This window comes from Nematostella vectensis, chromosome 4 (assembly GCF_932526225.1).
Source record: "Nematostella vectensis chromosome 4, jaNemVect1.1, whole genome shotgun sequence".
Lineage (NCBI taxonomy): Eukaryota > Metazoa > Cnidaria > Anthozoa > Actiniaria > Edwardsiidae > Nematostella > Nematostella vectensis.
In genome coordinates, this window is record NC_064037.1 from 2,276,073 (window position 1) to 2,302,660 (window position 26,588).

General features: G+C 40.7%; 2 protein-coding genes across 3 annotated transcripts; one reads left to right on the plus strand and one right to left on the minus strand.

The window, feature by feature from the left end:
• Positions 1–69: 69 nt before the first annotated feature.
• On the plus strand, positions 70–17,339 carry LOC5511572 (probable peptide/nitrate transporter At3g43790). Of its 2 annotated transcripts, none has more exons than XM_048726585.1 (16): positions 70–320; positions 2,441–2,497; positions 2,571–2,653; positions 2,976–3,127; positions 3,323–3,378; positions 6,515–6,581; positions 7,085–7,132; positions 7,978–8,089; positions 8,733–8,899; positions 9,861–10,020; positions 10,691–10,797; positions 11,060–11,151; positions 11,420–11,446; positions 12,706–12,779; positions 14,488–14,649; positions 16,644–17,339. In XM_048726585.1, the coding sequence occupies exons 1-16, from the start codon at positions 225–227 to the stop codon at positions 16,753–16,755; spliced, it is 1,572 nt and encodes a 523-aa protein (XP_048582542.1). In that variant the 5' UTR covers positions 70–224; the 3' UTR covers positions 16,756–17,339. The 2 variants fall into 2 exon arrangements, with proteins under 2 accessions (XP_048582542.1, XP_048582541.1); XM_048726584.1 differs by having other exon boundaries at positions 80–320; positions 16,497–17,339.
• A 1,981-nt stretch (positions 17,340–19,320) lies between these two features.
• Positions 19,321–20,388, minus strand: LOC5511605 (substance-K receptor). Its single transcript, XM_048726099.1, has one exon. It carries the CDS (start codon positions 20,386–20,388, stop codon positions 19,321–19,323), a length of 1,068 nt encoding a protein of 355 aa, XP_048582056.1.
• Positions 20,389–26,588: the final 6,200 nt, after the last annotated feature.

Here is a 26,588-nt window from a genome sequence, read left to right on the forward strand (position 1 = left end):
CCTAAACTGCAAAATGAAAGAAACGTTAACAGTCACTGATAATCATAAAAACATACAATATGTGGGAAATTTGAGCTTTGTGATATGGGTTGACTGTGGTGTGCATTGGAACGCCTGTGGAATATTATGTACTTGTGTCTCGTCTCGTCTCGAGGGTCTCGACGATATTTCTTCTAAAAGAAAAAAAAAAACATAAGCTTATAGCATCGAAATTGTAAATATAAATGCAGAGAATCAAGATCTTTTGTCGGAACGTGATCTATCCACCAGGGGCCACTCCGCTTCCATGGAAGACAATAATTCTACTCTTTGTTTCACTGGTAAGGTGTCTAGGCTAAGAGCACGCTTATTGAGTCGTTTTACGCTGTGTCTACTTGCACGTCTTCCGGTAAAGTAGGGAAAAAAAACTAGCTGCACGGCTGTCTCCAGTTTTCCAGATTTTTAGCCTAAATAATAAGTTTCTTACTTTAAAACACTTCCACGATTATTTAGAGCAGCCAGGCGACGATTTTTAGCCTGAAAAGCTATGCAACAAGCGGCCCGCAAATGCTCGGCAAACTATGAACGAAGTGTGGAGTCCGGCATTTCATGCATCGTTCATTATGTGCCGAGCACTCGCATGTCGCCTTTTGCGAATTTTTTGAAGCTCGAAGCCATCGTTTGACGGTTCTAAATAACGTTGGGAGGTTTTAAAGTCAAAACTTTTTATTTTGGCTTAATGGCAAAAAGAAATAAGGGAAGTGCATCTTCCTTTTTTCTCCTTGCACAGCTGTTATGGCGAAAACAAGAAGTGTCGAACTCCACGCTTCGTTCATACTGTGCCGATGTGGCGATGGTGTAAATGGTAAAACCAAGCCATTCGCCAATCTGCATGGGTTGGAAATGAGATTTCTCGAAATTACATAATAAGCACGAGGAATTGAGATCTTTCTGATGAATTTGACTTGCTGCTTTGGGAGACTCTAGGGAAACTAGTGAATCTGTCATCAAGATAAACAAAGCATGTCTGTCCCATAGAACGCCAACGATCAACCAATGGACGCATTAGCTTAGTAAAGCAAAAACAGGCACTAGCAAGGCCGAAAGGAAGAACGGAGAAGGTGAAATATCTAGTGCAACAGTGGTGGTCTGGGTGAATATCGATGTGGTGATATCCGGATTTTAAGTCCCACGTAAAAAAAAGTAAAAACAATCGATAGAATCAATAATCAATTTTAATCAATTTTAAATAAATAAAATTAGTTAATTATATCGGTAATCGATAGCAATCGATAGTAAAAAATGGGAGATATTTATTGATACTACGTGCAATTAAAGTGTTCTATTAAAAAAAGATCAGTTTATATTTTCTCTTTATCTGATGTTTTTTTCTCTTTATCTAAGTTTTGTTGAGTTCTGTGTTCTACCCCGCATCCGCCACCTCTTATTTTAAGCTCTCTCTCTCCCCTTGTTATGCAGGCTTAAAATAATTGCATGCGCACTCAAGCTGCTTCAGTTTTTTGCAGCCAAAGCTGCGACAATTAGAAACATATACTGGTGTATATGTTCATATAAAAGATACAGTGACTGAGTCAATATGTATACACTTTTTTTAAGTCAAAGAATCAACATCCTGCCTGGGCAAAATAGGCATTTTTGGGGTAGATGTATGAGAATGTACTTTCATTTTGGGAAAATTTGAGCCTCAGCGTACTTATCAATAAAAAAGAGTGTAAAACAATAATATAGGTTTATAATACGTGGGCAATCCTTTTGTGTTTTATTCTAGCTTGCACAGATCGATAGGTACCGATAAAATCGATAGCCTTAATTGGGGAGAATTTTTGTGAGTATCGATTAATATCTATCATCTGATTCAATCAATATCAATTAATCAAGGATTATCGATTGATTTCAATTTATCGATTGGTTTTTCAATGTCGATTTTTATCAATTGCACACTCCGGGTGTAAAGGCAAATATTGCTCAGCTCCATCCAGGGATGTCAGAATCTCATTTAACCCTCAAATTGAGGGATTATGGATAATGATACAAATTTTCTACCATGGTGCACCGAAATGAGTGCCGCTCATAGAATGGGATGTGTAGCTACACACCTTTAGTGTTGCGTGATAGGAGATTATAATAAACACACTTTAATAAATTGCTGCTCAGATCTAGAAAAGAAGCAATTTATTTTCATAAATGTTTCTTAGTTCAAAGTGAGTACGCTTTGATGATCTTTGACTCAGGTCTTTCCAAAATTCTTGCGTTCTTCAGTCAACATTCATGAATGCTTAGACTAAGAGACATAAACAGTCAAGACATTTTATACTTAACACAAAAAGTGTATTGATTTGAGTATTAAAGTCTGTCATGAAAACTTGATTTGTTCAGCTTTATTGTTGGAAACAATTAAATAAACCAACAATTGATCTTACCTTGACATCTTGATTTTTAGATTGGCACTGCAATGACAATAAGTTTGCTGTTTCCATTTCTTCCTGCAATGGTGAAGGTAAAAAAATATTATTTTTGACTGCTAAATACAGAAATGATCGGGTTATATTCTTTTCTATGCCTTTCTTTAGTGGTTCGGCAAATCAGAACAAGAAGCAGGATATTCTGCAGGGCTCATTGCCTCAGCCTACTTCATGGGAAGGGCAGTTTCTGGGTAAGAGGGGATGTGCCTAGCAAGGGCGGGGCACAAGAGGTATGCCATCACCCCCCCACACACATACACCCACTCCAACACACCCTTCATCAGGTGTTAGCTCACTGGCCTATCACTACTTCAGGGATAGAATATTTCGGCCTTGGAGTTCGTGGCTTGACACAAGGCTTACCTGTGTAGCTTTGTAAAACATTTTCATGATAATAATTATAATTGTATAATAGAAGAACTAAAACTTTCAAAATAAGATTACCAAGATCCATTAAATCCAAGCTACTTGAGTAATTATATGTTTGGAAGCATGATTATCTTTCTATGCTAGGTACTTCTGGGGTATGCTTTCTGATAAGTTTGGCCGCAGACCGATAATGTTGATATCAGTTCTGATGCTCGCTAGCACCACCCTGATGTTTGGCTTCAGTGAGTCGGTAACTTGGGCTGTGGCAACAAGGGCAGCTGCAGGATTCTCAAATGGTAAGTAATCGCTTATTTAAACTAAATGGCCATGTTTATACCTTTTAAACTCGCGTTACCCTGCTAATACCATGTTTACACCTGTCAAAACGCACTTTTTCAAGCTAATGTGTGACTGCTATTTGATGAAAGGCTTGCACTAGCGAAACAGAAAAGCTCATAGCCGATAGTGTTTATACATGTGTGTTTCCACAGGAGTTATAGGGACTGCAAAGACCATAATATCTGAGATCTGTGATAACTCAAATCAGGTTTGTATTATTGACTTGCAGCATATATGTAGATGGAGATTATGGTGGTGGTGATGATATCATTTTGATTGTGATAAGGGGGGGTGAATAGGTTCGCGGATAGGCGGATTCGGCCCTGAAATGCTCACGGATTGGCGGATTTTGATGATTATTTCTCAGCGGATTGGCGGATTTTGGAAATACGGCGGATCACGGATCTCTTGACAATTTGGGCATGGATTTCGGATTTTGACTGCTTTGATGGTCGAATTTCGGATTTTAAATGAAATTCAATCGATGCTATTGTTTATCTGTCAAACCATGCGGATCTAAAAATATCTGCGGATCCACGGATTTGCCCCGAAAATGTTGCGAATGGGCGGAATTACATACCCCTATTCACCCCCCCCCCTGATAACAATGATGATGAAAAAGAAGATGATGACGTTATGGTGATAAAGATGATAATGGCAATGCTGATGATAAAAAAGATGATAATGTTGGTGATAAAGATGATTGATAATGGAAATGATGATGATGATGAGAATGTGGGTGAGGATGATTATGATGTGGATTATAAGGAGGAGGAGAAAAAAGATGATAATGATGATTTTGGTGAGAATGATGATAAGGGAGTGTTCATTATTTATGGCCGAGGGGGGGGCGGTATTCAATGCCACTCCACTTGAGTTTCCTGTACAACCCCCCCCCCCCCCCTTTGTCAACAGCAAAACTTTGTTGACCCCCCCTCCAGGAGAAACCCCAAAACTTGTTTGATCCCCCTCCTTCTTTTTAATAATCCACAAAACTATGTTTATAATATGAAATATAGATACATTGAACAAATCATGCAATGAAAAACTTCTTATTGTAGTAAGTCAAATGTGGCCTTGTTTTGAAACAGCAAAGAATATGTTTCTATACATATATCTATCTTTGCAGGCCGTATCACGCACGACAATTTTATGTTTCGCTGCATGGGACTGTCCTAAGGGAAGGGTCACTATTTATTGGGGGGGGGGGGGAGGGCTGCTAAGTTTTAATTTTTTTCTGGTTCAATAATGTCAACCCTCCCCCAATCTAAAGCACAAAAAGGGTGACCCTCCCTCAAAAAGGCTACCAAAAATTAAGGCCCCCCCCCCAAAAAAAAACAAAAAAGCTAAAATTATTGTATGTGTGTGTGGGGTGGGGGGGGGGGGGGCCACTGGCTTAGATATGCCCATAAAAGGGTGACAGAGCAGGCCTTAACCAAGCCAGGAGAAAAGTTGATATCAAGCCCATTTTTCAGGAGTAAATAATATTTTATAGGGGGTCTGGGGGCATGCTCCCTTGTGAAAATTTGCCATTTTCAATTAAATGAAATGCTAATTATTGTTAAAACCTTAATAGAATAAAGCATCATTTGCTCCATCCAAACAGAAATCTTATTTAAACATCTTTTCATACCACCAATCTGAAAAGTTATTAGGGGAAGCACTCTGACATAAATCGAAATTATTTTCAACGCCAGCCAAATGAAAGTCTTGAAAGTGCAAGCAGAAGGTGCATCAAATTCATTTATATATTTTTAGGGGGTCTGGGATTCTCCCCAGAAAAAATTTGAAATTCTAGACTTTTAGGAGGCTCAGAAATCGATCAGAATACCTGTTTAAAAAATGAAGCCCTCCCCTAAACCCTGTATCAAAATTTGAGGCCCTCCTCCAAATTGACGCTCAAAAAATCATAGCAGCCCTCCCCCCTGTTAAAAAATGACCCCTCCCTTATAAAAGATAAAATTGTCCTGTGCCCTTGGTCTGAACGATCTTCCAGATCTGGTACTCGGGGGTGTCCCAAGCAAAGGTATCTGAGTAAGACTTTTTTACACATTGACATTATCTAATAACCTGCCATACTAGATTCCTAGTATTCAGTCATTTGACAAAAGGTTGTCATCAGCTGGCTTAGCGACTACACGACAAGCCCGCATGTAAGCATAGGTAAAAACTACTGAAGCGCTTAGCTGCATATTAGCCACTGCATAACTTCAAAACGAGGTTCCGCTATTAAAGGTAGAGCTCCTCCCACCCCCGGGCTCAAATTTGCAATAATAATCAGAATACTGCCACGCTAGCGGTAACAAATTATAAGTCTCCTGTAAAGTATTGCTTATCTTTGAGCCTGAGTCTGCTTGTATAAAACTATTTTTGCACAGGTAGCAAGAAAGCGGTGATAAATTAGTAATTTGCTGTCCACTCACGTTTTCAGTAAAAAAATTTAAATTATGCCCTATCCATAATCAAGCGCACCTGCATAAATTATTCTCGCGCTGTGATGAAAATGCTCGTATTTTAGAGCACTCACAGTTTGTTATAGCAATATTTTACGATAGAGAGAAACATTTTTAGATGGACAACTCTGGGAATGATATTTATTTTGGTTTAGAATAAGAAATTTGACATAAGCACTCAGAGCAATTGTCCTGACAAGTTGACTTATTGATGGCTGATTGATAACTGATTGTTCTTGAGCCAGCAGTAAATGTAGCCTAAATGTGTTATTTGCGACGCTAGGAAACAGCTTTTCTCGAATTTTGATAACTCATTTCAATAGTAATAAGTATAAAAGTTTCCTACTTTTAAGGGATGAAGCTTTTCTAACCCCCTTTCAACCACATTGAAACTTTATGACCCCCCTATCAATGTACCAAAAACTTTTTTAGCCCCCTCCCCCCCCATGTGGGAACCGACTCCCCCTCGGCCATATGGTCATAAATAATGAACACTCCCTAAGGAGAAGTATGAGAATGATGATGAATAGGTTATGTTTCAGTTTCAGTTTATTTGTTAAGGAAAGAAAATACATTTTGTCATATAAAAAGAAAATAATAACAAGGTATAATAATATACAATATGAATACAAAAAATAAGGTGGCATTCCTGGTAGGGAAGCCCAAAAGAAGCCTGGGGCTAATTAAATATGGACTACCCCTAAAGTTAAACTAGAGATCAGAGTTAAAGTCATTAATAAGTGAGTATAATATATCTTAGAGTAAAAACAGCAAGCAAGCAGACAAACACAGGACGAACACGAAACTAGCAAAGCAAGCCAGCAAAAGATGTTCAACAACTACTCATGTCCTTGGCAGCATAAAATACAGTTTTCTTTTCTACATCCTCAGGCTCTTGGCATCACCATGGTAACTGTTGCCTGGACAACAGGAATGGTACTAGGACCCGCTATTGGAGGTAGTGACAATAATTTTTTGTAACTCTCCCCTTGCTGTACATTAATTTCATTTACCTCTTTTTAAACTTGTAATAAACTAGGGGTGTTATTCGAAGCATTTATGGTACAGGTACTGCATTACTTTGATTTGTAATAATAAACGGGATGTGAAAGAATCAACCAGATATGTAACAGCAACCGTATTTGTAACAAAAATCAACCAGATATGTAACAGCAACCGTATTTGTAACAAAAATCAACCAGATATGTAAAAACAACAGATTTGTAACAAAAATCAACCGGTGATATAATAAACTAGTCAAAAATAAATTTGATTTGTTACAACAATTAACAACCAGATTTGTAATAAACATCAACTGGACATGCACGCATCTTGCATACCCCACTTGTGTATAATTGTACATTTGTTTTTCTGGTCTTAGCATGTAGTTCCTATACCTGTATACCTTAATATAAAGCCAAATGAAAAAATTGGGACCAAGATTATTTCTTTTGCTTCCAGGTTATTTAGCTGAGCCAGGTGAAAAGTATCCTTCTACGTTTTCTCCTGGTAAACTATTTAGTAATTGTTAACACCCCTATATGACACTATTGTGTCACTAAGTGCTATATGACGTGCATTATCATGGCCACCAAGATAACGTTTTTAAAAATACAAAGTTATTGGCGTCACAGATTGCTTTGAAATGGCCTATTATGGAAAGGTCATTATTTATCGGAGGGGGGGAGGGAGTGCTAAGTTGATTTTTTTTTTCTGGTTCAAAAACTTCACCCAATAGAAAGCACAAAAATAGTAACGCTCCCCCAAAAAGGTGACCAAAAATTAAGGCCCTCCCCCAGAAAAAAAATTATTGTGTTTGAGTGGGTGGGTGGGTACTGGCTTTGACGTTCCCATAAAGAGGCAGCGGAGCTTGCTTTAAACACCGCCAAGCCATTTTTTAGGGGTTTAAATAATATTGTGTAGGGGGAGGGGCATGCTCTCCTGTGACAATTTTGATATTTCCCTTTATGAAAAATTGAGGCCCTCCCCCAAATCGATGTTCAAAAATAGCAGCCCTCCCCCGTTAAATGATGACCCTTCCCTTAGCATGCCATAATCAGTTTTGAAGCGAACTTTATAACTAGGGGTCCATCGCGCTCTAGTGCGAGCATAAGCATTTGGTTGGCTCGTTGGTTTGCTAGTAAAGTTGGTGTTAATCAAATGGCACGTTTTTCACATACCCATTGGTCAAGGTGGCCACGGTATCGCGTATTACTCTAATTTTTAATCAATTGTATTTCCTTTTCCATAGTTTGTCCGTCATATAATATACGTTTCAAAAATTTGGAATACTTTTTTTTGGTATTTCCTCAATATCTTGCGTGAAAATAACCTCATCATTGTAATGTTTCCAGGGTCATTGTTTCATAGATTTGCATTTCTGATGCCCAATGCGATCAACTCGGCGCTGTTAATGGTCGGCTTTCTTGCTCTTTTCTTCGGATTGCAGGAAACCCTCCAGAAAAGGTAGGAATTGGATCATGCACAGACATGCGCACACACAGGAAGTGGGTCATTTGTCAAACACTCTCCTATTTCCATATGATACCTAGAAACTGCGCGACCCGCCCCAGCTTATCCTGGTTATGCTACTGATAGGCCTATCTTTCTCTGTTGCTTTTGTTTCTATTTCAAAAATAATTACTTACATTTTAAAGCCTCTCATATTTGATAAGAATAGAAGCAAATAAAAAGCTTCTTGGAAGCGTTTATTATTTCGCATATCGGCTATAAACGTGATTGTTATACACCTACACGCGCTTTTATTGGCTGGTCAGTGAGCCGTACCTTTCCGTGCACCCGCTCAAAAACAGCGCAATACTTTGCGATGCAACGCTATCTGATAAGAATCTCTCGTTCGCTTGGGAAGCACGGGCATCATCAGGTAAAAAAGTAAGCATGCAAATTATTTTACCTGTACTATAATAAAAACAATTTGGGGCGCAACGTTGTAGTGGGGAGATATTGATAGTTAAACAATATAAAATGGAATTACATGGATTTCGTGGCCAAACTAACAGTCCGCTGCCGATTTGTTTTCTGCTAGGAAAATTTATTATAGCTCTCAGAATGCTTATATTTGTTTTGTTTTGTTTATCCCATTTTGTAGCGAAAAGCCGCTTGTTGATTTAAAAGCTGTTTCAAGTAAAGTTGAAGGCACTCGTGCATCACAGAATGTTAACAACGAAAACAAAACCGAAGACACAAGTAGCGATTACGAAATGAACATTCGTTCAAGAAAGACAGAAGATGTCAAGAAACACTTATCGAAAAATGGTAAATACAATGGTAGTCTTTCCAGTAATGAAGTAGAAAAGAAACGACAATAAACAATTTTAATACTTATAATAATCATTCGAGGACAAATAACATGAGAATGGACGATGAAGAACTCCCTTAATAGCCATTGTCATCATCCTCTATTAACGAAGTGCGAGACCATTCATCGGCAGGTTTGGGGAAGCTATAAATCCAATTGAATTTAGTTAATTTGCTATTAAACTTTGTTTTTTTTTTAAATAATAATTGATCATTATAATGATGATGATAGTGGTGATGATGGTGATAAAGTTGTGGTGGCGGCTGCGGTGGTGATGGTAACGGTGATAATGATGGTAATAATGATGGTAATGGTGGTTATGATGGTGATAATGATGGTAATAATGATGGTAATGGTGGTTATGATGGTGATGATGGTGATGATGGTGGTGATGGTGATGGTGGTGATGATGGTGATGATGATGATGGTGGTGGTGATGGTGATGATAGTGATGGTGATGGTGATGGTGATGGTGATGGTGATGGTGGTGGTGGTGGTGGTGGTGGTGGTGATGGTGATGGTGATGGTGATGGTGATGGTGATGGTGATGGTGATGGTGATGCTGATGGTGATGGTGATGGTGGTGGTGATGGTAACGGTGATGGTGATGGTGGTGGTGATGGTGATGGTAACGATGGTGGTGATTGTGATGATGATGATGATGAGGGGGGGAGAATGTTGATGATGATATGAAGTACTAATGATCATAGTTATGATGTTATGAAGTAATAATGATAATGTTGATGTTAAGATTTGATAATGATGATGATGATGATGATCACTGCAGTTACCCATAATTCGTCTTTCCGTGTTAAATTCGGCTCTTCATAATACAGAATACATAAAATAAACGGAACAAAGCACCTTATACGAACGACGCCAGGGGAGAACTTTTTAATCTCTGTGTGAAAATTCCAGGCCTGCCCAGTGGCGACCTGGCTTGTAGGGACGTTTGCGAGGCAGAGAAGAACTCAATACGAACCTGCATGTCTAATGAAGACCCCCCCACAGACAAGCCTGGGGTGTGCTGTGTTTGCTTAGCAAAATACAGGGGTAGCAACTTCATGAAGATCTTAAGGTTGGTTCACTAAGCGAGCAAACAAACAGATAAATGCGTTCGGTTTATTTAATAAGTGAATTAGCGACTAAGGGATCATGTGACTTTTTGTGTGGTAAACTCACACTCCGTTTTTAAGCGGCAAAATAACAGCATCAAAAAGCACTATATTCAGCGGTAACAATTCATCTAGAACAGAAAAGGCCTTATTTTTATTGAAATATTTTTTTTCGCTCTCTGGCATTATGGCACAGTCACTCAAAAGGTCATTGAATTTCTCAGTGCAAGTCGCTGATATCAGTGTAGTGATTGCATCTTTGATATCAGTGTAATGATTGCATCTTTGATATCAATGTAATGATTGCATCTTTGATATCAGTGTTATGATTGCATCTTTGATATCAGTGTAATGATTGCATCTTTGATATCAGTGTAATGATTGCATCTTTGATATCAGTGTAATGATTGCATCTTTGATATCAGTGTTATGATTGCATCTTTGATATCAGTGTAATGATTGCATCTTTGATATCAGTGTAATGATTGCATCTTTGATATCAGTGTAATGATTGCATCTTTGATATCAGTGTAATGATTGCATCTTTGATATCAGTGTTATGATTGCATCTTTGATGTCAGTGTAATGATTGCATCTTTGATATCAGTGTAATGGTTGCATCTTCACAATTAGGGATCAGGGCGCTGTTATTAGCATCATTACATACTCGGTTTTTTCGTTTGCTCATATCGGTACTGACGAGCTGTTCAACCTCTGGGTTGCTACCGAGCCACGATACGGTAAGTGCACTTGATGTTCTACCACTATTTCACTATAACAGTTGAACCTCGATATAGCTCAATACTCGATATCGATATTCTCGATATAACGATTTCGATTTTGGGTCCCGCCAGTATAATAATTCCTCGTTCCCTTGCCATATCGTTATATCGATGATTCACTGTATAGTGTGGTTCGTACCTTTGGTTCTTCTGATGCGTCTATGACACGTTTCAACCTCCTTTGGCCTAGTCTCTGATCGATGTTTGCTTTGTCTGTAAGGCGGTCTCGGCTTTTCCACGGATCAAATTGGCACCGTTCTGTTGATTTCTGGCCTTGTTCTCACTTTCCTCGGCCCGACGGTTCTTCCTAAGGTAACCAAATCACTAGACCTAGCCATGGACATTCTGTTGCCTAACTATGTAAACCCCTTCTTCGTATGCATATCCTGACACATTCTTGGTCATCCGGAGTTAATAGACAACTCTATATGACCGATGATACGAAACAGAAACCACCGAGCGTGGGTTCCGAGTTTTGGGGCCAATTGTTTTTCGTGATGCATTGTGATTGTGTCTCAATGATTAGAGCAGAAAGTCGTGGCGCTTTTAAAATAATTCCTTTTAATTCTTCAACCCGTAGATTGAGCAGAAGATAGGATCAATATTGGTAAGTACAAGTGGTTGTAGGCGGACAGTGACTTTACGTTGCGTGACATTCATCTCGTGATCTTGGGCTGGCAGTGACTTGTGGCTTGAGATTCATCTCGAGACCGCGATTTTCTGTGACCGTGTTGCGATCGTGACATGCCGTGACCGTGATGTAATTGTGACATGTCGTGACCGTGATGTGATCTTGACCTTGATGTGATGTGATTGTGACATGTCGTGACCGTGATGTTATCGTGATGTCGGGACCGGGATATGATAGTGCCATGTTGGGGCCGTTATATGATTGTGACATGTCGTGACCGGGATATGATCGTGACATGTCGTGACCGTGATGTGATTGTGACATGTCGTGACTGTGATGTGATTGAGGCATTTCGTGACCGTTATATGATTGTGACATGTCGTGACCGTTATATGATAGTGACATGTCGTGACCGGGATATGATCGTGACATGTCGTGACCGTGATGTGATTGTGACATGTCGTGACTGTGATGTGATTGAGGCATTTCGTGACCGTTGTATGATTGTGACATGTCGTGACCGTGATGTGATTGTGACATGTCGTGACCGTGATGTAATTGTGACCTTGATGTGATGTGATGTGATTGTGACATGTCGTGACCGTGATGTGATTGTGACATGTCGTGACCGTGATGTTATCGTGATGTCGGGACCGGGATATGATAGTGCCATGTCGTGACCGTGATGTGATTGTGACATGTCGTGACCGTGATGTAATTGTGACATGTCGTGACCGTGATGTGATCGTGACCTTGATGTGATGTGATGTGATTGTGACATGTCGTGACCGTGATGTGATTGTGACATGTCGTGACCGTGATGTGATAGTGCCATGTCGTGACCGTGATGTGATCGTGACATGTCGTAACCGTGATGTGATCGTGACATGTCGTGACCGTGATGTGATCGTGACATGTCGTGACCCTGATGTGATCGTTACATGTCGTGACGTGGTTAAAGTGCTCTGGTATTGATAAATCTTCAAGTTTCGGTCACGTCTGCTGTCTGGGGGGAGGGGGAGGGGGAGGCTCATATATATTGCCGAAACTTCCTAAAATCACACTCAGTGATTGTGACATGTCCTGACCCTGACGTAATGCGCGACATTTCGTGACCGTGGCGTAATGCGTTACATTCCATGACCAAGACGTGATCGTGATTTCGTGATCGTTTCGCGATTTTTTTACCGTCCCAGACATATTTGCCATGACTGACAACGTCTCGTTTATTCCAGATGTTCCAGATCTTTGCTACCTTAGCGATATTTACCACCATCATCTTACCGTGCCTCCGAGCCGCCTATGACATGTAATATTTTATGCTTATGTGCCTCAAATTTACAAGTGAATGTAATATTACGCTTTAGTTATTGAATATCTCGACATTTTATCGTGAAATACTGGAAACTTGAAACCCTGGTTTCAAATTGTGTGACGGATCTTTGACGTGTGTGACGGACCTTTGACCTGTGTGACGGATATTTGACCTGTGCGACGGATCTTTGTCTTGTGTGACGGATCTTTTACTTGTGTGACATATCTTTAAAATTGTGAGAAGGATCTTTGGCCAGTGTGACATATCTTTGAATTGTGTGACATATCTTTGACTTGTGTGACGGATCTTTGACGTGTGTGACGGACCTTTGACATGTGTGACGGACCTTTGACTTGTGTGACGGATCTTTGACTCGTGTGACGGACCTTTGACTTGTGTGACGGATCTTTTACTTGGGTGACGGATCTTTGGCTTGTGTGGCATATCTTTGAATTCTGTGATACACCAAAAACTGGAAATCGACTCTGCCAAATTTTCGTCTTTAATAAGAGTCTGCCCTGAAGAAGTCTTATTAAAGACGAAAATTTGGCAGAGTCGATTTCCAGTTTTTGGTGTATTATATTCATTGTTCTGGTACGAGATCGCGACAGTTTGGGCTTTTTGATTCTATTTGAATTCTGTGACATATCTTTGACTTGTGTGACGGATCTTTGACGTGTGTGACGGATCTTTGACGTGTGTGACGGACCTTTGACGTGTGTGACGGACCATTGACTTGTGTGACGGATCTTTGATTTGTGTGACGGATCTTTGAATTGTGTGACGGATCTTTGGCTTGTGTGACGGACCTTTGAATTGTGTGATGGATCTTTGACTTGTGTGACGGATCTTTGAATTGTGTGACGGATCTCTGGCTTGTGTGACATATTTGTGACTTGTGTGACGGATCTCTGAATTGTGAGACGGATCTTTGACTTGTGTGACGGATCTTTGACTTGTGTGACGGATGTTTTGACTTGTGTGACGGATCTTTGACTTGTGTGACGGATTCTTTTCTTGTATGGCGGATATTTTCTTATGTTCCGCTAAAAATGTACATTTCTGTAGCGAATCCACTTGAATAATTGCAAAATCTAATCCATCCTGTAATAAATATCGCTCTTTTCTGTTGCTAAAGCAGAAAATAATCTATAAAAATGCTATTTTCTACAATGACGGTAACACATTTTTACACTCTAGTGCTTGCGCTTAGAACCGATTTGCATTTGATGCGAATATAAACATCGCTAGAATTAGACATTTTTTTTAGAAATTAGAATCTTTGTGAGATACAGACGTGTGTATACCTTTATTAGACGGAGATGTCCGCGTTTACAAGTTTCGTAATATTCTAGGAAGTATGGGCGATTTTGAGCTAGAATTCAATGTGGTCAATAGCCATTTTATATAATCACACTTTTAATTTGGGCTCACTGTGGAGTTGGCGGGAAGAGTGTTGATCGCGCTCTACTATATTTGTATTCAAATTTCTCTGACTGCTTGTGTTTCGAAACAGGCGGGTCAACCTGTGGAGTTGTCGGGAAGAGTGTTAAGCGCGCTCTACGATATTTGTATTCAAATTTCTCTGACTGCTTGTGTTTCGCAACAGGCCGGTCACCCTGTGGAGTTGGCGGGAAGAGTGTTAAGCGCACTCTTCGATATTTATATTCAAATTTCTCTGACTGCTTGTGTTTCGCAACAGGCCGGTCACCCTGTGGACTTGTTTCCTCCCAATCGTAATGACCCATCAGCTGTCTGCAAATGGAAGTTTTCTCGCCGTTTTTATTTTCATCAATAACTCAGTGCCGTCTGAGCTGCTTGGCACCGTGAACGGGCTTAGCATGGCGGTCACCTCTGTTTTCAGGTAAGAGCTACTGTGTTGTTACTTTTGTATTGGATACTTCATGTATTTGCTGACGAGAAGGTGTTTAATATATTTGTACTCTTCGATATTTTAAGCCTATTAGACAAAGTTTTATTGTGCAATTTTTTTATCAAGATTTTGGCTTTCTTTATTGCGTGCGTGTATGTGTGACACATGCTTTTGAAATAAAATGTTGATTATTTTTTACTAGCCTGTCAGGTTGCCAATTTTTGGTCTGTTGACTTGCATGACGTATGATCCGACTTGCGTGATGTATAATTCGACTTGCATGACCGACCTATGATACGACATGCATGACGTATGATCCGACTTGCGTGACGTATGATCGATTTGCGTGACGTATGATCGATCCACGATAAAGATGTTACCGTGAAATTGCAGAAGTCTGCAATTAGGCTAAGACCCCTGGGTATTCGAGCATAAGGTGATATAACATCCAAGTCTGTTTTCACTGCAGCGTGTTATTTTAGTTAGTTCACTAAATGAAAGCAGGTCTGCCTTTGTCAAGGACAGGCTTGACATAATTTAAATAAAATATTTGTTTCATGATTCGATGATCGACTTGCGTGACGTATGATAGACTTGCGTGACGTACGGTCGACTTGCGTGACGTATGGTCGACTTGCGTGACGTATGGTCGACTTGCGTGACGTATGATCGACTTGCGTGACGTATGATCGACTTGCGTGACGTATGATCGACTTGCGTGATGTTTGATCGACTTGCGTGACGCATGCTTACGTGGCAATAAAACCCTACGCAAATTAAATCTTGATTTAACTAAATCTCTCCTCTTCAACCACGGTGAAATTTAATCCCTCCTTTAATAAAGATGTAACCGTGAAATTGCAGAAGTCTTAGAATCAAGGTGCGTCATAAGTGAATAATGTGCAATTTGATACCACGACTTGAGTGTTACTGTTTCCCATTCATCACGAGTACTTATTCAAAAGTTTGAGAAATTGAATAAACAAAACATTGGGCAGAAAAAATTTAAAAACCCAAAAAATAACATGAGGATGTCGGCTATAAACAAATTTTAAACAAAGATCGGTAAAATTCATCCGGTGGGCGTGTCATCTTCACCTTGTTGAAGATGCACTATCCGATTTAATAAAGCCTTTGTGAGTGATCCATTAAATCTCACCCCTATTCGTTACGAGTTGAAGAATGATATGGGCACTCAGCGATGGCTGCGTGCTTTCTCGTCCTCAAAAGGTTTTTTAGTGTTAATACATGGTTAAAAAGCAATGTAGAAACTTAAAGATATATATATATCTAATTCGAAAACGTCAGGGCTAATGGCGAATAGCAGTTCCAAGACCGAAGTGCTTATGGGTATTAATTATTCGTAAGCTTAAAGGTTATAAACGCGCCCCAGCGATTCCACAGCCAGACATTCGTATAAAAGATCCATATTCTCCTGCATTCGGTTAGGACGTAATGGTCGTAGAACTGATATTCTCTCTCGTCAACCATCTCCAATTGTCTGCAATGGTTACTGTCATCCCAAAACTTCGAAGCCTTTTATTGGCCAGCACTGAAATGGTTTTCAGTCACGCCATGCACCTCTGCGTAAGGACCAATCAAAAAGCGCCAAATGTCATTCTACACTCCAACCTTGTGTAAATACCATTTATGGTGATACGCAACAAATCTTTTGGTGGTATATCATGTGATCAATTCTGATGGTTTTGAATGACGGAAACACGGAGGCGGTTAAGCAGTTAGAGATCGCAGTTTAACAGGAATCCAGCAGGGCATATCACTAAGCCTGTTTTTGAATTTCCTTTTTATTTATTCTTCCTATTTTTTTTTGTTTCTAGAGCGTTAGCGCCCTCTGCTAGCGGCAGCCTTTTCGCGTGGTCGATTAGCGAAGGCTACAAGCTTGGCTTCCCGTTTAATGTAAACCTCGCCTTCATTTTTCTGGGATTGATTAGACTTCTAAGTGTGGTATTTTGCTGTTTTCTTAGCCAAGACCTTAACAAGCAGAAAATAAGGCCCAAGGCTAGAACAGAGGATACTGCTTTATTTAGAAGAAGAAAAGTAGTAGAAACAACACCTGTTTGGGAGTCAGCGGTATAGCACATGCGCAACAGCACGTGCGCAACGCTATTGCCTCGGCCAAGCAAGTAACAACTAGTCGCTGCACCAGCGTTAACTAGGGCTACAAAAGGAATCACCGAAAAATGTAGTCTGCATTTTGTACCTGCTGGTGAGCTATTTTCTCGGGGGCTCGTACACTTGAAAGCCCCGTGTAAACTGCGCGAGCACCAGCCAGCATTGCTGGCGAATTTCGGAAGATATCTAAAAATATATATATATATATTTTTTAAATTATTACAGAATAAACTAATTGTTGATACATTTTAAATAAAAAAAGGAACACAGTCATATTTTTGAAGACGATATGTCGTCTGCATATGCGAATTGAACGAGGTGGAGGCCATTGTAATGCCCGCTAAGACCCCTGGGTATTCGAGCATAAGGTGATGTAACATCCAAGTCTGGTTTCACTGCTGCGTGTTATTTTAATTATTTTAATTCAAATAAAATATTTGTTTCATGATTCGATGGGGGTACGTTTGAATAATTAAATGCCTATATGAGTTGTACTAAGAAAATGATCAATTAGGACATGTGAATAAACCTTACGGGCATAATTATTATCGTGGCGTGAGGATTTTGATAAAAGTAATGCCTAGTTTAAACGCCGTACTTTCCATGAGCCGTATTTAATGCAAATTAATGCATTGTTTTGTCTTCATTTGCAGGCATTTGCATTCAATACGGCTCATGGAAAGTACGACGTTTGTGCAGGGCCTAAGGGATAAAATTAGTCCCCCCCCCCTTTCAGGAGAAAAAAAATTTCCATGCCGCCCCCCTTATGCTTCCCCCATCCGTCCAGTTGATGATATATATGATGCAAAAAGGCTTTTTGTTCTTCTCCTTGCGAGAAAAGCGAAGCACGAGAAAGAAAAGAAAGAGAGATAGGAAGACATGACGAGAGAAGTCTGGAGGCTCTGGTACCCAGGGTATATTTGCACTCAACCTTAGAACAAAATCACTTGTATCAAGAAAAAATACTTCCCTCAAATAGGTGCCTCGCACGAAAAGAGCTCTTTCTAGAGATAAAACAATTTTTGCAACGATCTCACTTTTTATTTCTTTGAAAGATCTATTTCAATTGACACCGCAAAGTACGCTCTCTTTTGGCAACATTACACCCTGGGTAATGTGGGAACGGAAATGGCTATCCAGGTGATCAATCAAACGTATCTACTTGAAAGTTTCAAAGGCTTTCATGTAAAACTAAACTAAAACCATACTTTACTCATTTTCAGCCGAAACCAGAGCCATCCCCAAACGAGGTCTAGGAGACGTGTCTAAACTAGAGAATACAAAAAACAAAGAGAAACGTGCCAAATTTGTGCATTTATCTACTTAGATTTTCTACCTCTGCCTTCTAACCTATGTGGTTTTACTAAAAGCTTGTGTTCCTCGTCACAGGCCTATTGCCAGGATTTTGGGCGGGGGAATTTGTTTACCCATTTAGCGGACCATTTTCTCTAAGGTAGCTCGTATTAGCTCGCAGTCGTACTTAATTTTCCTTCATTAGGTAGGTCGGACCTTCCAGTGGGGGGGGGGGGGGGGGGTTCTTTCGAACCGCCCCCCCCCCCCCCCTGTCTAGGGGCCTATCCTTAGTTTCAATATGAACATTCTTATTATGATGATATTTTTAATTTTAAGCGCTAGACTGTGTACAGGTACAGCTTTGAAGTGTTTCTTGTACATTTGATTTGGATTTTTTTAACTAGAACTAAAAAACAACTTTCATTAGATTTTATTGTATTTTTATTGACTTATTACTCAAACCCTTGATAACTTGAACTCCCGCTAACAGTGATTTCTGTGATTTACCGTAGGCTCTTATCGATATTGTTATGAAGTCCTTCTCTCATACACTATTCCATCGCCCTTATTTTAGACAAGCGACTGACGCTATTCTTTTACAAGGGGGGGGGGGGGTACGCAGTTCTGCATTGGATTAGTTATTCGTGCTGTTTTTTAAGCTTTTTATATTTCTAGTTGTGATATTTCCGTTTACAATATGTGCGTGTTAACGATTTGGGGCGGTTAAACTCTGCTTTGACCGTTCTATTTTCTGTTTACCTATTTCCCAACTTCCGTCTCTTTTTAACGCGTCGTCGTAGATTGATAGATTGATAAACTACAATTTTCAAGACAAACGGAACTTATTTCGATAACCCACAATTTGCAAAACAAGCGAAAGATTATTCCGATAACCTGCAATTTAAAAAACAAACGGAACTTATTTCGATAACCCGCAATTTGCCAAACAAGCGAAAAATTATTTCGATAACTTGGAATTTGCAAAACAAACAGAACTTATTTCGATGACCTACAATTTACAAAACAAACGGCATGTATTTTGATAACCAACAATTTGCAAAACAAACGGAATATATTTCGATCGCTATATAGAAGCTAGTGTTATAGCTAGCATGTTTCCCTAAAACAATTCACGGGGCGCCCAGACAAAAGGCTAGAGCGCCTGTTGTTATGACTGCGTGTCGCAGTTTATAAAAATCACATCCAAGAGTACATTAAACAATGCTCTCTGTACATCTACCTCGTCAGAAGGAGCCTACTCATGGGTAAAACATTGGTCCCATCGCTCTCGCTACGCTTCCTTTTCTTCAGAACACATCTAAAGATCCTTTTGTAGGCTTTCAGGTACAGGAGGTCCATCTTGCCGTAGACTATCGGATTGAGGGCATTCGGCACCCATGTCAGTAGGTGGGCGTATTTAAACAACAGGAACCCGTAGCTTAGGGTAGCCATCACGTCGAAATTCATTAACAAGTAGAGCACCTGGTACGGTAGGTAGCAAAGCGCAAACAGGACCATTATCAGAAAGGCCATGCGAATAAATTTTTTCTCGATGTCTGTCTTGGCTCCACCGTGCAGGCTTGTTGAATGTTCGTCACGAAACTTTCCCGCGCTGTGCAGTTTAAGGACTAGGCTTGTGTACATAATGCTCATGATTAGAATCGGGAGAGTGTAGTTTACGACCATTAGGAAAAGGGAATACATATAGGCATATTTGTGCGCGGGAAACGCTTCTATGCACACGTTCAATGTCTGACCGTTCGGTAGATAAAGAAGCTTCATTCTGTGCGCGCCAAAGGAGGGAAGAGCGCAGAGGACAGCAGTGAGCCAGATTAGAGCGATAATAAGCCTTTTCTTTGTTCCCTTGGGTTTCCCTTTAAACGGGCTCATGACAGAGACACAGCGGTCAACGGAAATAGCAGTGTGGACATTGGTAGTGACCATTCCACAAACCACTTGGGTAGGATTTAGAAAGTGACACAGAGCCTTGCCAAAGATCCACCGGGAGTGTAAGTGTTCTGTTACGAGCGTGAATGGAAGACTGAGCGCACTGATGAAATCCCCCACTGCCAGGCACGTTATCAGGGAGTAGCTGAACGTACGAAGTCGAGCGTTCCTCCATGGAGCAAGAAACACGCACGCGTTGCCGACAATGGCTGTGACGAACAGGATTCCGAATAACGTGAGTCGGATCACTGTTAGAGGGTAGGGCTCTAGGATCATGGTGAAGCCCGCGCTGTGGGATAAACTTGAATTTAAACTTGTGTTTTCTTCAATGCTTTTGTTTGCCTTGGAGTCATTCATGGCTGTTTGACCGGTGAGGCAAGACGATAAGTGGAAATGGCACAACACCGTCGGCGGTTGAGAACTTATATAGCCGTGTCTGTATCGGCCCTTGGTTACACCTGAAGTGCTTGCTCGTCTCGACGTCAGGTTTTTATGGCGCTCCACTTGCGAACATACCTCCTACCTTATCTCCTTGTATTGTTACCGACCTCAATTATGCGAAACAACTGGGGCCTTTTGAATTTTATGTTTTGTTCTGTGCTGAGACTTATTTCCTTTACTCTAAATATAATCAGATGATTTATAACAAATGTCAACACAAGAGGGAGCTGAGATATTAATATACAGATATGCCACAATTCTATGCTACGTTATTTTACTGCGGAAAATACAATGAATTACATCAAATAAGTGATCTTTTGAAGTAGCATCAATATTTTGTTACTGGATGAGCGAGGCGGCAAAATGCATTTCTATTTTTGTTATCACCAACAATCTATCTATAAATGATGCTATTAAATTGTTTTCCCTAGACCAAAGAGACTCTGTGTGTATTTTTCTCATTCTTTTCTATGAACTGATTGATATTATTTTTTGCCAATTTGAATTTTCTATTGCAATAGTGTTTTTTTTTTACCGGCGCTTAGATTAGATACAAATAGATATTACGGAACCGCCGACTTTGTCAATAAAGGCAATCATAGACTAATACCAGTTTTTGTGTATTATAGATTTTTCACAATTGCAGCTATTTCCCAATCCAACTTTAATTTAATTTCCAATTTTCGCTGAAATGATGACAATGTGTGAAAAAAAAATTGAACATACAATGCAAAGAAATATTGCCAATTATGCTCGTATGTTTGGCACAAATAATGCGCTTTTGGTAAACTTCCCGCAACCTTATGCCACGCTCGAAGTCCTCGGCCACCACATTGTATTGATCGTGACAGCGCTGCTCGCGGGTGTGCATATTAGTATGAATAGGAACCCTACAGGACAGAGTTGCGATCATATATCACAAACGCAGTCTGTGCACTAGGTATCTAGACCTACGGGAAGAGTTATAGTTACTACAAGATGACAAAAATGTAGGATAATTCACGAAAGATGCAAACAATAAAAATAACGCCCAAATAAAGAACTTATCTAACAACCCAGACGCGATGTGTCTAGTGTCGTTAACGAGGGCTATTAAAAGTGAATCATAAGTTGTACGTGGAAGCAGTTTGCTGTGCGCGCTGAGTGGACGCCAGTCAAGCGTAGGATTACATTTAGTGTTTAGCTTGCTGCGTGAAGCGTTGGCAGGCCTGGAGGCTGGGTTTGTTGTTGGTGGGTCCCTCATTAAAGCCGCATTATCACCAGTTTACCTCCGGTCGATTACGGTACAATCTCCGATGAATTTTAACGGAAAACGCGAAAAATATTTTATCCCGAGGCTTTATGCGAGCAACATCGAGCGCCGTGCTTGTTTGCTGAAGTGATGTAATCGACACATTAATATGGATGGATTTTTCCGGCCACGTTCGAGTGACATTTTATTATTGAATAATTAAAAATCGATCAAGGTAATTTTATTCCGTCACTTCGGCAAAGGTGGGGACGAGAAACCGCCACCACCTCTGCAAAAATGACTTACAATAGAGAAATAACCAGGCATGAAGACAGGCTGATGGGGAGGCGGAGGGAAATTGCTTTCGGGATGGCTACTCTGCACGTCTGTATCGTTCGTTTTCTCTGGGGAGAAGGCAGCACCCCGGGTTCACAAGGGTTCTTTTAGTGGCCAAACCACGTGCCTCTTGTGAAAATGATATCCGGATATTCCCCGTCGCCATCAACCTGTCAACCTTATCTAGTGAAAACTATAATTAAACCTTACTCGGGATAAATTCCATTATCCTGTGGGACAATGTTTGTTTTTAAAATTGGGAAAGCAGTGTGTCTCTATTGGTTTCTTTGAGGATGTGATTGATGATTTAGAGCGGATGACTGGGAAATGAAACCAACTCGATTATGTCTACCACACCACAACCCGCCTCCTTTCCTAGACTCATTCCAGACCATCAGCCCTCGTTGCCCCTTTGCATCCTTGTTGCCTCCACCATTTCCTATCCTCTTTTCACCTATTCTCCTACCACAATAAATGCCTGTTATTCTTTATTATTCTATAAACCACATCCTTCACCTCCACCTTTGAGTTTGTTCCCTGCCTATCCCAACCCAACCTACTACTTTACTCATGCTGGGACATGAAACCAACTAAATTATGTCCGCCTAAGGAACCATCTCTAAGAACGCACAAATAACAGGTAAGACTCTGTCCAGTTATTTTATCAAATTCAGGTATTTCCTAAGGCAATTTCACGAGGTTTATTGGTACTTACAGGTGTAGCAGCTACTCACAATCGCTGCCACCTTGGATGGACGAGTGGGGGCATGGTCGAGGCCCAATTATCTAGATGCTAAAATTTGCTATTAATTGGACCCCTTTGACAATTATTTGCTCAAAATCAATAGAAAAACACTTGTTTAACAAAGTAAAACCTGAAATAATAGACTTTATAAAAGAGTATGGCTAATAAAAACAAAAACATAAATTACACCACAGGGAGCCCAAATCGTCATTTTGACAAAACTTGAATACCGCCTTAAAGAATGAAGCTGGCGATATTTTTTGGGCACCCCTTCTAATATCATTTTATAGGGTAAAAGCTCTTTGTGTGCCAAATTTCATGCTTTTATCACTCTTGTCACGATCAAATCGTTAAGCCACCTGACTAGCTAAACCATTAAGTAGTTTGCATTGCTATTCGCGGGGACAAGACGGAAAAACCCTGAACATGCGTACTTCGAAGAGATGGAGAAAGAAGATACAATATCTTACAATGGCCATCAGTTCCTTGCATTCCGGACTGATTTTCCCTTTTCAAAACACAAAAAATGAGTGGCCGAAATGCACGTACCCTGATTTTGGCTTTTTAAGTTTTTTTTCTTGATCATCCTTGCGCTATGTATGGACTTAGGGACGAAAACCTCAAATTTCAATGATACTTTACAAAAAGTCGCATCAATTTAAAAAAAGTCGCATTTTATATTCTGTTTGATATTACTCACTAAGTAATTTGGGGCACTTTTCGCCTTATTTGATGTGAAATGAGCCTATTGGAAACGTCAAGTCGTGTTTTTCCGTCATGTCAGTCGCGGGTATTATTTAGATGAAAGCATAAATCACGATAAAGCTAACATCTATGTTTTGAATAAATCTTGATTGAATTCTAAACGTTCTAAGCAATGGGTAGTTTGTTTTGCGAGCCCCGGGTATCGTTCAGATGAAATGTACAGCAGGTAAAGGGTGAAGCTGTCATGACCAGTAGTGCTATTGAATATAGGTAACGCGTACCCTTGGTAAGCTGTATCCTTGGTAACCCGTACCCTTGGTAACCCGTTCTCTCGGTAACCCGTACCCTTGGTAGATAGATAGATAGATAGATAGATAGATAGATAGATAGATAGATAGATAGATAGATAGATAGATAGATAGATAGATAGATAGATAGATAGATAGATAGATAGATAGATAGATAGATAGATAGATAGATAGATAGATAGATAGATATAGATAGGTGGGTGGGTGGGTGGGTGGGTGGGTGGGTGGGTGGGTGGGTGGGTGGGTGGGTGGGTGGGTGGGTGGGTGGGTGGGTGGGTGGGTGGGTGGGTGGGTGGGTGGGTGGGTGGGTGGGTAGGTAGGTAGGTAGGTAGGTAGGTAGGTAGGTAGGTAGGTAGGTAGGTAGGTAGGTAGGTAGGTAGATTTTATTCATGGCACCTTATAAAACATTTACATCGGCGTAAATCCACAAATAATATGTTTTTCTTACTTTGCCCTCTGCATTTTTTTCTTGTTTCGAATGATTAGGTGACGTCACCGTACGTAATCATCAAGCTTCACATTTTACATTTAGCTGTCATTACTAGTAGTAAGGTAGAGGGTGTAGCTGTCATTACTAGTAGTGTGGTAGAGGGTGTAGCTGCCATTACTAGTAGTGTGGTAGAGGGTGTAGCTGTCATAACTAGTAGTGGGGTAGAGGGTGTTACTAGTAGTGCGGTAGAGGGTGTAGCTGTCATTACTAGTAGTGCATTAGAGGATGTAGCTGTCATTACTAGTAGTGGGGTAGAGGGTGTATCTGTCATTACTAGTAGTAAGGTAGAGGGTGTAGCTGTCGTTACTAGTAGTGCATTAGAGGGTGTAGCTGTCATTACTAGTAGTGCGGTAGAGGGTGTAGCTGTCATTACTAGTAGTGCGGTAGAGGGTGTAGCTGTCATTACTAGTAGTGCATTAGAGGGTGTAGCTGTCATTACTAGTAGTGGGGTAGAGGGTGTAGCTGTCATTACTAGTAGTAAGGTAGAGGGTGTAGCTGTCATCACTAGTAGTGGGGTAGAGAGTGTAGCTGTCATCACTAGTAGTGCGGTAGAGGGTGTAGCTGTCATTACTAGTAGTAAGGTAGAGGGTGTAGCTGTCATTACTAGTAGTAAGGTAGAGAGTGTAGCTGTCATCACTAGTAGTGCGGTAGAGGGTGTAGCTGTCATTACTAGTAGTGCGGCAGAGGGTGTAGCTGTCATTACTAGTAGTGGGGTAGAGGGTGTAGCTGTCATTACTAGTAGTAAGGTAGAGGGTGTAGCTGTCATTACTAGTAGTGGGGTAGAGGGTGTAGCTGTCATTACTAGTAGTGCATTAGAGGGTGTAGCTGTCGTTACTAGTAGTGGGGTAGAGCGTGTAGCTGTCATTACTAGTAGTGGGGTAGAGGGTGTATCTGTCATTACTAGTAGTGGGGTAGAGGGTGTAGCTGTCATTACTAGAAGTGGGGTAGAGGGTGTAGCTGTCATTACTAGTAGTGGGGTAGAGGGTGTAGCTGTCATTACTAGTAGTGCGGTAGAGGGTGTAGCTGTCATTACTAGTAGTGCATTAGAGGGTGTAGCTGTCGTTACTAGTAGTGGGGTAGAGCGTGTAGCTGTCATTACTAGTAGTGCATTAGAGGGTGTAGCTGTCATTACTAGTAGAGTGGTAGAGGGTGTAGCTGTCATTACTAGTAGTGGGGTAGAGGGTGTAGCTGTCATTACTAGTAGTCCGGTAGAGGGTGTAGCTGTCATTACTAGTAGTAAGGTAGAGGGTGTAGCTTTCATTACTAGTAGTGCGGTAAAGGGTGTAGCTGTCATTACTAGTAGTGCGGTAGAGGGTGTAGCTGTCATTACTAGTAGTGTGGTAAAGGGTGTAGCTGTCATTACTAGTAGTAAGGTAGAGGGTGTAGCTGTCATTACTAGTAGTAAGGTAGAGGGTGTAGCTGTCATTACTAGTAGTAAGGTAGAGGGTGTAGCTTTCATTACTAGTAGTGCGGTAAAGGGTGTAGCTGTCATTACTAGTAGTAAGGTAGAGGGTGTAGCTGTCATTACTAGTAGTAAGGTAGAGGGTGTAGCTGTCATTACTAGTAGTGCGGCAGAGGGTGTAGCTGTCATTACTAGTAGTGGGGTAGAGGGTGTAGCTGTCATTACTAGTAGTAAGGTAGAGGGTGTAGCTGTCATTACTAGTAGTGGGGTAGAGGGTGTAGCTGTCATTACTAGTAGTGCATTAGAGGGTGTAGCTGTCGTTACTAGTAGTGGGGTAGAGCGTGTAGCTGTCATTACTAGTAGTGGGGTAGAGGGTGTATCTGTCATTACTAGTAGTGGGGTAGAGGGTGTAGCTGTCATTACTAGTAGTGGGGTAGAGGGTGTAGCTGTCATTACTAGTAGTGGGGTAGAGGGTGTAGCTGTCATTACTAGTAGTGCGGTAGAGGGTGTAGCTGTCATTACTAGTAGTGCATTAGAGGGTGTAGCTGTCGTTACTAGTAGTGGGGTAGAGCGTGTAGCTGTCATTACTAGTAGTGCATTAGAGGGTGTAGCTGTCATTACTAGTAGAGTGGTAGAGGGTGTAGCTGTCATTACTAGTAGTGGGGTAGAGGGTGTAGCTGTCATTACTAGTAGTCCGGTAGAGGGTGTAGCTGTCATTACTAGTAGTAAGGTAGAGGGTGTAGCTTTCATTACTAGTAGTGCGGTAAAGGGTGTAGCTGTCATTACTAGTAGTGCGGTAGAGGGTGTAGCTGTCATTACTAGTAGTAAGGTAGAGGGTGTAGCTGTCATTACTAGTAGTAAGGTAGAGGGTGTAGCTGTCATTACTAGTAGTAAGGTAG